The sequence below is a fragment of the Caloenas nicobarica genome, chromosome 7, assembly GCF_036013445.1.
Source record: "Caloenas nicobarica isolate bCalNic1 chromosome 7, bCalNic1.hap1, whole genome shotgun sequence".
Taxonomy (NCBI): Eukaryota; Metazoa; Chordata; class Aves; order Columbiformes; family Columbidae; genus Caloenas; species Caloenas nicobarica.
This window is the reverse complement of record NC_088251.1, coordinates 20,702,375-20,716,198: the sequence shown is the minus strand read 5'-3', so window position 1 is coordinate 20,716,198 and position 13,824 is coordinate 20,702,375. Positions and strand designations below refer to the sequence as shown.

Sequence of the window (13,824 nt, the reverse complement as noted above, 5' to 3'; positions counted from 1 at the left end):
CTCATCAGCAATGCAGCGGAAATCTAATTATAGGTTTGCTGTGGTGATTTCTGTTCTGAAGGGAGTTTAAAATGAGCCATGTAAACAGAACTATGTAAGTTGATTGTGAAAAAAAGTAAACTCAGGAAATAAGGGTTAATATGTTGGTATTTAGATTGTGATCTGACATTAAAGTGGTATCTAACACAAAAACCTGGTCCAAACAATGTTACTGCTCATGCTGATGAATCCTTGCAATGTATTTTGATCTTCTTGGCAAGGCTAATACTGTCCATTCTCTTGGCTGGGCTGTGCTGTCTCTGGTCCTGGAGCCAGCTGGTTCAGGTAGTGCCCGAGCTGTGAAGACCTCTCACTGCCACAGTGTTCACCTGGTAACCAAGCAGCTGGTACCGCATGGTACTTCATCTTCCAGTTAGGTGCTCCTCAGGCGTGATGCAGCTGGGGAGGTGGCTATGCAAGCCAACCAAGAATGAACTGCTGGAAGAGGAGGTGCTGTTCTGGATCCATCTGGCTGAGGTGTCCAGAAGTCAGAGCCTGCCAGGATGGAGCTTCCCTTTCTTCTCTTCCCTTGCTGGAAAACCGCTTTTGGAGGTGGAGATCACACCTAGTTTTGGTGCTAGAGAAATTGTGCTGCTTCAAAATACTGTCCATGCTACTTGCTTGCCAAATTGGAAAAAGCAAAGTTTTCAATTCAACCTCCAGGTGAATTCCATTGCCACCAAAAAATAAATACATATGTGGGGTTGTTCCCTGCTTTTCTTTTGTGTGAGGTGCATCTAGCTCAGGTGTACACAGGAAGCAGCTGAGGAACTTTTATTTGAATGAAGATCTTGAAAACTTTGTTATTTCTTGCAGCAAAAATGTAGTATATGCATTACTGGCTATTTTGGGGATCCTGTGGAAGCTCCACAGTCATTTGAGATTGTCAGTGATTCCTATGGAGGCATAACTTTGAGGATATACTCTGGACTGCTCACATATTTATCAATAAATCACAAAATCAAGAGTATGTTTATTGAGTGTCGTTTTAATTAATATAATTAAATTTCCTCTAAGCTGTCATACATGATTTTTCCTGAAGATCGCAGTCCTTTCAATTTACCTGCATTTCAGTGTTGTTTGTACATAATTCATTTTACTTGTGGCCCTTATGAGTAATAACGTCAAATTAATGCCATACCCAAGCTATTCCTGTGTGCATTTATTTAAGAGCTTTAGAATATTGTTCTTCATTATAAACTTCTTGGATCCACCAGTTCAGTCTGTCTGGGCAGATTAAAATCTTCAGGGAGTTCAGAGCTGGGAAATGACCTCAGTCAGCTGAGGTCCAGCTTTGGTTTTCTGCTCCTTTAAAGCCTATTGATTCAACCAGATCTCCCACCTTCAAAACTTCTATGACAAAAATCCCCCATGGCATTTTAAATGGATAACTGGTAGTTCGGCTCATTAATTCTGTGTTTGTTTCCTAGCTGGGCTCCAGGACCACATTTAATTTGTTGGAAGTGCTCCCTCGGCACTGTTATCTGACTGAATTCTCTTCGCTTTCCGGCTGTCTTCACTAAAAAAGCTAGAACTAGGAAAGCTGTTGCCGATGTTAGGCACAGCACTCAACAAAAACCTCACTGAATGTAACGACATAACCATTGTTCCCAGCTCCTGTCCCCTGCTCCCTCCTTTCTGACAGTACTGTGGCATTTTAATCATCTCTGTTCTAGTCTCAGACTGATGAAACCTTCCAATAAATCAGTTTTGGGGTACCAGGCTATTCTGCTTTTTGAGAAGCCCATGTGCTTTCTGAGAAGTCCTCCTTTCTGGGGCCTGTATGACGCATTCAGATTCATCAACCAACAGTCTCTGAATAATTAACAGAAAAACTTTATGGAGACCTGACGCTATTCAGAACCACCAGAAAGGTCAATTTATGCTCCTGGCGACTGCTAGTTATGACATAAAAGAACTCTAAATCAAAACAGTCTGTAGCATATGTACAGGAACAATTCTGTTTCATTCCTAAATTCATAAACATGTGTAGTGATATGATTGAAATCTTCCATTATCTGACTAAGTGTCTCAGCCTGCTCTTCGCACTTTTCCTGATCTCCAGGAAAAATGTAAATACTGAAGTTTCTAAAGCAGGCATGTTCATTATTTTTCTGGACTGAATGGTATCTTTAGATGCTCAGTTCCGTCCCCTGATTCTGCCCAATCCATTATATCTGCCTTTGCCCATTCTGTTTTTAAATTTAGAGATTTATACACTTTCTTTTTCCTTCTTGTTTAGTGAAAGATTTTATTAATGTTTCCTACTCTTTCTGTAAGTCTATTCTTGTCCTGCAAGAGGAGTGAGCATAAATCCCCCTTCATGGCAGACTACTGCTTTTTGCACCCTTATTTTCCTCTTACATACACATATGCCATCTCAACGCTGCAAAGGAGTATTCATACTGACCTTTATCATTTTTTGTTTGCTTTTACAGAATGTTTGTAGGAGTTCATAATAACTGTTTATAGCAGTCCTAAACTCTCTATTAAATAAAATTTCAACAAGTGACTGTCCTAGTTTCAAGATTGCTTCTTAGTGAGGAGTCTGAATTCAATTGCTTTTTTAGACATTCTTTGTCCATTTCGATACTGTTTCTCCTGACCATTACATCTTTACTACCTTATATTAAAATGGATCTGTTAAAAATTGTATTATTGTTTAAAATGTTTAAACAAATATTAATCAAACTGTCATTACCATGCTTGGTATTTCATATCAAATAAATATTATTTTTTTGTGTGAGATTCCATGTTTAGCATTTACATTCTCCTAAGAGAACCATTTCTGGAAAATGAGAATAATATCCAAAACCAATATGTAATTTTATTCCAGCATACACAAACAAACCTATTCCAAACTTGAATCACAGATTTAACTGTTTTGTATTACAATTTCTGTTGTGGGGGGTTTTTTTTAACTTTATTACCTTTTATTCTGGTTTTGCCCTTGTTTGACCCCCGTGTCTTGCAGTGCTCTGGTTTGTATTTGGGGGGTGTTTGTTTGTTGTCATTGGTTTTTTTTCCTCCCATACCTTCATGCTCTTCAGGTGTACACTTCTTTGTTGGTTCCGTTTTTACATTTTAGGAATAACCAGTTGAGCACTTCAAATGAAATTTCAGCTAAATTCAAGTTCTCATTCAGAGCCGTTGCAGCAATTAGATATATCTTCTATAGGGCAGCCAATATTAATAGTTTTTGTTTATTTATTTTTGTATTGTGACCTCTACAGCAACAGTGCATTAAGGCTGTGTTTGGAAAGGCTACCCAAGCGTGTTCACATGTACAACATTGGGTTCTGGTAGTTCTACCTTAGTTGAATACTCTGTACCTGTTATTTGCTCCTCATCTTTTCTGGTTTTTACCTGTTAGTTATAAAAATGTACAGTAATTACTAAAACAGTAGTTAACCTATTTTCTTTCGATTATCACTAGACTTGAAGCAGGTTTCTTCCAGCTCTTGCCTTCCATACCGAAGTTGTTTGATGAGGGCTGGAGCAGGTAGAACACTGTGTCTTAATGGGTCCATTGTCCCTTGATCCTCACATCCCATTAGAGCATCCCCGTGGTATGCACTCCTGAGTGTGTCCTTACCACTTGAAAGACAGAATGATTTTGTAACCTCATTTCTTCAGGAATTCAGTCTTAAAAATGTGATTTGTTTCTACACACATGTACTGTGCATATACTGGAGCTATGGCTTGTCTTCTCATCTGCACATTTCTCCTTTATTGAACTTGATTGATTTGAGCATCAGAAAAATTAAATGGTAGCTTAGATTTTTTAATATTCTTTGGCTGTTCTCCATCAGGAGAGGCTCAGAACACTATGTCTGTATAGATGTGCATAAATGGAACCCTTATATATTTTTAGTGTGTTGTTTTTTTCTTTCTGTTAGTACTAATGCTTTTACATTTTATTCCACATGCTTGTTTTTTTAAATAAAAATCTATGCCCCCTGAGAGGTGAACTAACATTTTCTAATTTTTGTAAGCCTCTCCTTACACTGGTATTGTCTGTAAACACTTGAATCCTTCAGGACCAAAGAATGGAACTCAGTGTCAGTAAACAAATCACGTTTATTGCTTCCTACGTGTTTACACAATGACAAAAATCAAGCCCCCAGGGAATCATATTGCAAAAAGAAACAGTTGGTTTAAATTAGATGTCCATGTAAGATATAGCTACTTTTTATGGATGTTGTGGGAACATAAATTGGAAAGAAAATCTGCACACTGATAAAATGCAGGAATGTTTTTTATTTGTTTAAATACAAACAGAATCGTGTACTAAGTTAATTTCTGATTCTGGCATTAATTAATCACTGAACAGAAGTTGGTAGTATGGTCACACTTAGGAAGGTGGTGGGTTTTCTGTTTTGTTTCTTCTTTGTTACTTCATTTGTGGTCTTGCAAATAGTGTGAATGATTTTAAATGTTCAGTGTGTATAGAAATTAGCAAATTTGTGAGTTACATACAACTACCAGTTTTGTTAAATTAAGCAAAAATAAAATTTCCAATTTATTAATTTTCACTGTCCGTGTTGTAAGAAGCTGGGTTATTCAATGCGAGGCTGAGATTTGTAAGCTATGTTAATGAGAATTTACACTGCAGATCTCTCTGGCAGCTTTAGAAATCAGCACTACCTTAAGCTGTCCATTTTCTTCCATGGCCTGAGCGCGTATTCAGAATATCTTAACATACAGCAGTTTTTTGTTTAGTGTAAGTACTTCTAGGCTGTTCTAATGTGAGTATGTCTCTGCATAAGGTGTGTTTGCAATGCATATGTGATTTGGCCGTTAGTGTATAAGCAGAATTATGACTGATACTCTCCTGATGGAAGGAAACAAAAAAATCCCACGTTATCCATCAAGTATGAACGAATGCTCCAAGTGACATTGGTTTGGCTGACTGTCCTGTCCGTTTTATTTTACAAGGTGAGCTCGTGGGTTACCTGGCTGATCCTGACTGCAGGTTCTATGGAGGAGAAACGAGAAGTCTTCTCATATTTAGTTCATGTGGCAAAGTGCTGCTGGAATATGGGCAACTACAATGCTGTAATGGAATTTCTGGCAGGGCTAAGGTACTGGCAACTCTTTTTTTAAATGGCTTTTGAGTGACGGATTACACTGCAGATTCTGTTAAGCAGAGATCTCTGGAGAACAATGGACTAAACAGAAATCTGTGGCTAAATCACATCATCTCACCCTGTGACTTTCTAGTAATCCTATTTGGACAAATGAATCATACTAAAAGCTGTTTTTTTCAAAATGTTCTGGAGACACCATTTGTTTTCCTCGTACATGCTAAAAATGTTACATTAGAAAACATACTTTTTTTTTTTTTAAAAAAAGATAAATTTTTCAAATGTGAAGAGGAAGTGGGAAAGCAGTTGTGGTTTATCTGATCAACTAAAACTAATATAACTTGGGTTTGGAGTTTCCAGAACACAAGTGAAACAGAATTGTGATAATGTTCTAAAAGTGTCAGTCTTGAATTGTAGGGAAAAAACCAAAACCAACAACAACAACCCAAACAAACAAACACCAAACCTGAAAAAAACAAACAAAGAGCTGTACCTCTTTTTTAACCCATCCAATTTACTTATACTGACTGATGTTGGGATCTCATGCTGTCATGGTCTTATATAGCCAGACCTGCAGTGTCTCAGGAGAAAGGCAGTGTGTGGGGTTAAGGACAGTTTGCTGCTCTCAGCTTTCCCGTGGAACCGCAGGTTCCCCTGGGCCGGGTGAGCGGGAACACTGTGCCTGTGCAAGGGTAGCAAATGGGACCGAACAGGGGTCTTGGCTTTGACCTTCCGTGTATATCGTGTTTGTGTAACAAAGCTTTAAAGTGTTTGTGTTGTCACTCTCTGTGGTTTAGTAAGGATTCTCATTGAGCTGTTTGTTTATATTTTTGGTTTATAAAACACATTTGAAACACTCGTAGGCACAGGGAGTCTTTGAGCAGAATGCATCCACAGCCTCCAACCCATGTAATTTGTGAGGGAAAATGCAAAGCCAATTAAGGGCCTTATTTTATCTGTACTACATCTGCACAGCACAAGGGAAAGAGGAGAGGAAGGCTAGTGCTGATCAGCAGTGTTTCTGGGACAGGGACAGAAAGTGGGGTTAAGGGTGTTCTCCTGTTAGCGTGTCCACAGACCTTTTGGTACGTCTGGGGTCAGGAGGGGGTGGAAAGGCCATCTCATTGCACAGACACACAGCGCGCAAGGTGAGAGACCTCTCAGTGGCACTCGCAGTCCTCAGAGAGCATCAGGAGCTATTTCTGTTTGAAATCAAAGATTCCTTTCATCTGCCGTGCTGCATTGGTGCCTGAGGGCTGGAACATGGTCCTTACTTACTTATTTCTGTGAAAAGAAACAATTTATTTCGTGAGTGAAATGGCAAAAAAAATCAATGTAAACTATTTTAAATAAATTTAATTTAAAAAACCCCCTTTTGCTAACTTTATGATTCTTCATAATACAACTAAATGAATTTGTAATAAACCATCTGGTTTATTTTATGCCATTTCCTTAATCTTTTCTTATTTCTTTCCAGGCCCTTATAAATTTAAGGCTATGATACAATGAAAATGTTGGAATTCCTGCTTGTATGTCTTATGCAGCTGGGCTTTTATTAAAATGTCAAATGCTACTCCCATAGGTCAGACTGCTTGTTTCTCCCTTTTGTTTTTGTTCCTTAAGAATTCAAAGAGGAGAAAATGGTCCAGAATTTTCATAAAAATAATGACCTTGATTTCATTCATTCATTTCTGAGTAATGATGATAATTTCCTCTATTACATATATGCTGCAGGTGTTGAACTTGAATGTAAATAGTTTTTAATTTTTTTAATGAATGTTGTGATCTCTTTTGCAATAGGTCAAGAAAAGTTTTAAAAATGTGGCAATTTATGGACCAGTCTGATATTGAAACCATGCGAAGTCTGAAAGATGCTATGGCACAACACGAGTCATCATCTGAATACAGGAAAGTGGTCAACCGGGCGCTCAATATTCCAGGCTTTAAAGTCGTTCCATTCTGTGGCGTATTTTTAAAAGAGCTTTGTGAAGTTTTGGATGGAGCATCAAGCCTCATCAGACTCTGTCCACGATATAACTCCCAGGATGAAACATTAGAGGTAAATGAGATCGATATTCTAAGAGGTTATGTTCATAGCCATCCAGTGTTTTGTTTTATCTTATTTGATATTATTTTATTTTGTATTGTTTATTATTCTATACTAAGGCATCATCTAATTAAAGTTTTCTAAACCAGACTGTTGCCACACTGTTCAGTTACATGGACTTCCAATTTCATTCCCGTAGTTACTGTAGCAATTTAGGTTTGGTTGTTTATACCTAGTTCAATATCAGCCTACTGAGAAATTAACATTAGTGCGAAAAAGATCATGTTTATGCTTTGGGTAAAGTAAGTATGTAAATCCTTAAAGATGTAACTATTTTCTGTTAAGTGCTCTGACCTTCCACTTAGCTCATTAGGAATTGGAAGTGTTTAATTTCCTTAAAAACAGAATTTAAAAGCTCAGTGGATCAAGCTTCTCCTCTATGAAAAGAATAAATTCCTTTGAGTTTTATCTTTTTGGTTTTAAAAGAAGAATGCCACTGTTACATGAAAAGATGAAGACCGAGGCTTTTAAAAAGTTTTCAGTGTATTGTAACTTAACGTTACTTGATTTATGCAGTGATTTGGTCTGTTTAGGATTGGAAGTGGGTATAAAATCCTATTAGAAGCTAATAGGAAATAGATGCTAAATATTGCGAATTCTTTTAAAAATGTCTCCAATGGGTAGATGACACAATATTTTAGTTATTACTATATTAATCTTTTAGATATCTCTAGTTTGTTTCAGATTACAGTGGACAAGATAATTTCTTGCAACGAGTAGGCCACGATGGTTTAAATAATCCAGAAAAAGAATCAACAGCAATCAGTATCTTTCAAACTATTCGGAGCTGCAGTCGCAGTTTGGAATCTGAAGAGAGTGAAGATAATTTTAGTGAAGGGAACAATTCAAGAAAAAACTCCTTGAAGGACAAAAACCGGTACCAGTAGGTCTCATTTTATTTTCTAGTGTGACCTGTATATTTCATGTTTTTAATCTTTAATTTCCTTTTACCAAGGCTCACTTTTAGAAATAAGGGTGACTTTAACATCTTCCCTTGCATTTATCCTCTTCCAATTCAGAACTTTTCTCCCCTGTACTTATGCTAAGTATCTGATACTCTAATGCTTGGAAACTCTCTGTATAGTTATATTTTCCCTCATGATGTAATTACTTCCTCTCATGATAAGGGCAAATCCTTTTTGTCTTACACACGGAGCTTTAAAAATCCACAGTTACGATTACAATTTTGACCTGTGGTGACAGGAATAGCACCAGGACATATCTGTTATCAGAGCTGAGAACATTATATTCTGCATGCTCGGGCGGTGTTCTGCCTCCTTCAAAATAAAGGTTATTTATTATCCTTCAAAAGACCTCTGCTTTTAAGGACATGTTTGTTTGAAGCTTTTAAATTATGTCCAGAAAACTTCAGTAAGTCAGTGCACATTTTAAATTTGCAAGTTGCTGTAGTCCTGCTATTTTGCATAGAAGTTTACTTAATTGTGCCCCATGTAAAAAAAGCCCAGTGTTCAGTAATCTCAGATTTTCACTTCAAAGACCTGGTGTATTATGTACTATTCACCAGCAAGAAATATGGTAAATACAAAGTTTAAGACATCACTTCTTGTTCTAGAACGCTTCTTTCCAGTGAAGCTACAGCCCATGTAGACAAAGGTGGATCAGCTTTAAACTAAGTAACCGTGCTAGGGTAACTTAAAATCGAGTAACAGAACTGTACTGTTCAGAGGTGAAGCACTGTAAAGTTACATGAGGGCTTGCAGAGAGCACGCTTTGGTCACTGCTTGAGTTATTTTACTGACAATGTGTATCAGAAGTATCCAACATATTTCAGCTACTTACACATAAAATCTAATAAGTGACTGCCTGAGAGGGAACTACTATCTTCCTGTTTTAAATGCATTTATTTCATTAACATGCAATTCTGAATTTAATTTCAAATAAATAATCATTATTTCCTGAAAAAATGGTTTCTAATAGAATTATTCTCATCTGGCTTTAGTTGCTTCTGGAAAGTGGAGTAGCAGAATAAGCCAAGAAAGACAGACCTACTTCTCTGTCCACTTATGCTGTCTCTTGACTTATTTCAGTTCAAATGCTTTTTCCAGGAATTATTTTTATTAATTAATATGCTTTAAAATCAGCATGCAACTCGCAGCTCAAGTGGAGAATAAGCTAGGAAAGTTAAAATTTCATTTGGATGAACAAAGTAGAATTTAAATATAGAAGAACAGCATGGAGAAAATTAAGTTCTCTTTGTTATGTGTTTATGAAATAATTTCTTGAAATAGTTTCTAATAAAATCAGTGGGTATAATTACTTTCCCATTTGTGTTAGCAAATAAACTCTATTGTTCTGTAATCAGTGACATGTCTAATCACCCTGAAATTCTGTACATGCCAGATAAATATCAAACTCTGGTCTTTGTTAGAACTCTGTCCTAACAGTTCTCAAATAAATAGAAAGAGATAGGAAAAGACAAAAAAAAAGAAAGTTTGAAATACAGTTTGTTTAGAATTGTTAATCAAATGACCTATTAATATACTCTAAAGTTTGAGGCATCACTTTATTAGCATGATCTCATAATCAATTTAAGCTTTCCTAATTATAGTAAATACCTTTTAAAATACTAAGGGAAAACCTCAGGTTTTTTCCTTTTCATATCCTCTGCAATTTTCCTCTCTAAAACTGCTTTAACGTTTTCTTTATCCTTTCTTTTCATTTCCTTGCATCTCAGTGCAGCACATGTAAAGAAAGCTTCTGATTCAAACCGGGTTCTGTAAGTGTGTTCCAAATAACTAAGAGCTGTGTCGCTGCTGGCAGCTGATGTCAGAGGTTGTTTGTGTATCTGGTTGCGTGTGTGTGCTTGGCTTACCTGCTTCCTGTACATGTTATCTGCAGAATGCCAGTGCTGTCAAAGGTGAAATAAGGCAAAAACAAAGCTCTGCTGTTTCCGTCTCCACTAAACTAGACTCTTCCAACCATGCACATCTAGTCCCAGAATACATTTTCTAGCATTTTTGCAGACTTTTTTTGATTGTTTTGAGGGCATAGTGAAAAAAGAGCTGCTTCAGTTGTTTGTTTAATTTGAAAATCTTAATTTTGTATAATACGGTTAAGTATTTTAATATGCATGTGTCCGTTAAGAGTCTAGTGAGACCGTCTATACCACCTCCATTATAATGCATGACCTGTATTTTTAGGAAGATTTCTTAAGGAAATAGAGCTACAGTTAAGGCTGATACAGTTATTCTGCCTTTGTCACTCTTCTCACCACAAGCAATAAATCCTCAGCCTGTTGGCCAATTTTTGCTAAATTGGGCAAAGAGGTAGAGATCTCACTGATTAATGAATTCATAGAGGAATCAGTAGAATTGATGTATGGAATAAGGGAAAAATTCAAATTAATTAGTGCCCTGGATAGGGAAGAGTTTGAGGAAGGAGCTAATGGTTATCCATGCTATTTAGCATAGGGAGGTAGTATGTGTGACTTGGAATAAGTAACAACATGGATTGTCTTTTGCTCAGCTGGCAGGATGTGGGCAGGTGCTGAGAGACTGTGGCAATATGAAGGGGAAGCACTGAGGATATTAAGACAAGATGCCTTGAAGAATATGCAGAGGAAGTTGGTTTGGATTTTATTGGCCAGATATCCTTAGGAAAATGTGCTTCATTAGTTCTGTTGTGCATGGAACAGTCTGCTCTTTTTTGTGTTCATTAAAGCAGTATCAAAATATTGAACATTTGTGCATCCATACATGTTAGAAGCTTCTGCAGGGAAGAAATTTTATTTAAACTACCTCATTTATTAGTTCAGTATTGTTGCTCTCTATTTACTGTTTCTAATTATGGTAAAATATTTCAAAAATTTTGGTTGCTGCCCGCAAGTTTCATGTTAATATTTTGCTTAAGTAAATTTTCTGATGGAAAGTATCTGATAAAATTCTTGGTGCATTCTTATGAGGAAGGTATGTATTTAACCACTATTTTACAAATGTTAATCAGAGAATTATATAATGTGAAAGGTCTGCATATTAAATCAATAACAGAACAGAGGTTAGAAGAACTGACTTCAGTCCACTAGATCCTACTAACAGTTTCCACATATGATACTTGATATTTCAACTGAAGCAATCTTATGCTGTCGATTTAGAAACTGGAATCGTTTGGCTTTAGGATCCAAATGGACATTTTTTTATTGTTAATGTAACGTTTGGAAAGTTCTAAGAAAATAAAATTATATTGTTACATGAGTTATAATTAATTGTAGCAGCAACTATTAATTAATTCAAAATTGCAATAACATAAATTGTAATACTTCAAAAACTACAAATGTTCCCCTAAGTCCAACTTATATAGTGATGATTGCATTCTTTTTATTTAAACTACAGCAGAAAAATATTCATCAATCATAGCATAAATCAGCACGTGCATCACTATAAGTCTCTCATCTTTGTTTACATACAGATTTATAATTGGAGATCTTTCAGATTCTGAAAGTGATATATTTGAGCAGTTGAAGGAGTGGGACACAAATTCAACAGAAGAGCAACAAAATGCTTTCTGCCATGGAATAGAACTCATCCCTTGGTACGTGTTGTCTATCAGGGCTGACGTCCATCAATTCATGCAACAAGGGGCAACCGTCATTCATTATGACCAGGAGACACATCTCTCAGCACGGTGCTTTCTTCAGCTTCAGCCTGACAATAGTACTTTGACTTGGACAAAACCCACAACGGTTTGCCCTGCAAATGCTAAGGCAAAACTGAGTGTGCTGGGTAATACTGCTGAGCTTGGTAAATACCAGTTTCTTGGTAATACTGGACTGGTGGAAGGTTTTTTGGACTTGTTTTCAGCCAAGGCCGTATATATGGGACATTCTGGCATTGATATGCACACTGTGTGTGTTCAAAATAAACTTTGTAATATGTCCCTTGAAGAAAATGGTATAACACTACTTTATGGACTTCAGACTACTGATAATAGGTTGCTGCATTTCGTTGCTCCAAAATATACTGCCAGAATGCTGTATGATGGATTGCTGGAATTGACTAAAGCTGTAAGAAAAATGAGGAGATTCCCTGATCAAAGACTGCAGTGGCTACGGAAACAGTATGTCAGCCTTTACCAGGTAAAAGATGCTGTGATTTTGTGTGAGAAAAGTTCAAACATGTCAACAACTTAATGTAATGCAGTTTATTTTATAAGTAAGCTAAGATTAAAGATGAGCACTAAAAATCTCCAACTTTGTAACACAACTTAAGTCAATAAGATCTGATTCTGTACATAATGTTCTGTCAAGCCTTGCATGTTTTCAATACACTGAAGTTAAATCTCTTTTTATTATGAAGTTCTTCATATGTTTGGAGTTTTGGAATAAGTATTTTATTAAAGAAAAAGCAATGGCTGTACTTGAGAAGGATACTGAAGTACTGAGTGATGGGCCAAAAAAAAAGCAAAGTAGCAAACAAAATAGCCCTTTGGTATTCATGCAGTAATTAAAAATTGCCTCCTCTTCATGTTTTGTCTTTCATTGGTTCCTTAGAGATGTCTGCATTATTGCTTAAGAAAATGTGTCTGGTTTTGTTCTCCTTGTTTTGTTAATGCTGGGAATTTTTGTAGGAGGATGGAAGGTTTGAAGGCCCAACCTTGGCTCAGGCTGTTGAACTGTTCGGAGGCAGACGATGGAGTGCAAGAAACACAAGCACGGGAACTCTCACCAAAAGCTCTGAGAAACCTAGTGTGCAGAGGAACAACACTCTGGGAATAAGCACAGCTAAGAAAAAGAAAAAAGTACTCATGAGGGTAGAATATTTTGTTATTCATGTATTTTGTTGCTTATCTAGCTGATTTGTGTCCTTCCTGCAGTTACTGTGTACCTAACTATATTCTGGACAAGAGAAAAGAAGTTAGATGATTGTTTTAAAGCTCTTTATTGTACTTTCAGGTTTTGGGCTTATTTTCCATTAGTTTGTGTTTCTTTTCTCATGCTTGAAGCATTCTCATGACATGGGGGCACTGGAGCTAGCAGAAGGGGCAGAATCTTGTTGAGACCTTTAGGTGCTACCTCAGTATAAATGTAAAATATTGGCAATAATAAAAATATTAACATGCAAAGTGATATTTGGAGGGTGGTGTCAGTTTCTTTGCTCCTTTTAGTTTTCATGTTCCCAAACCCATCATCACAGTTATTCTGCTGCAGGCTAGCACACAGTTTTATCTTATGTGGCTGACAGGAGCACTGAGCTTGGTCTGGACTCAACCACTTTTGGCAATAGCCAGGAGGGAGGAAAACGCTGGGACTAGCAGCTCTAGGCTCTCCACATGTTCTAGTGGGCAGGTAGGGGAGATCCTCAGATGGCAAGATCCACCCTCTTAGGGTTTCCGTGCACCAGCAGAATAGTGTAAAACCAGCTGCACCATTTTAGAGAGGCATGATCGTTGTCTTCTGTGTGACATCAAATTGAGGTAACACCTGATGGTCCCATACTTCACTATGTATCCTGTTTAGTTGTCTCTTTTCTGCTGACATCAGCCTTACAGCAGTCTTTTTCATAAGGAATAGCTGATTTCTCTCATGGTTTTGTCGAAGATTGCATTGATAAAGAATGGGAAAAGTAGTGGTTTGAG

General features: G+C 37.0%; 1 protein-coding gene across 5 annotated transcripts in view; it reads left to right on the top strand.

The window, feature by feature from the left end:
- Positions 1-13,824, top strand: part of PLCE1 (phospholipase C epsilon 1) — a 161,117-nt gene that overhangs the window by 109,719 nt on the left and 37,574 nt on the right. For 3 of the 5 annotated variants that reach the window (XM_065639444.1, XM_065639443.1, XM_065639448.1), the window contains 6 exons: positions 4,978-5,123; positions 6,927-7,185; positions 7,908-8,116; positions 9,929-9,970; positions 11,659-12,325; positions 12,817-12,999. In XM_065639444.1, the coding sequence (XP_065495516.1) occupies positions 4,978-5,123; positions 6,927-7,185; positions 7,908-8,116; positions 9,929-9,970; positions 11,659-12,325; positions 12,817-12,999 (1,506 nt within the window). The remainder of the gene's footprint in view (positions 1-4,977; positions 5,124-6,926; positions 7,186-7,907; positions 8,117-9,928; positions 9,971-11,658; positions 12,326-12,816; positions 13,000-13,824) is intronic. The other 2 variants (XM_065639445.1, XM_065639446.1) reach the window with 2 other exon arrangements.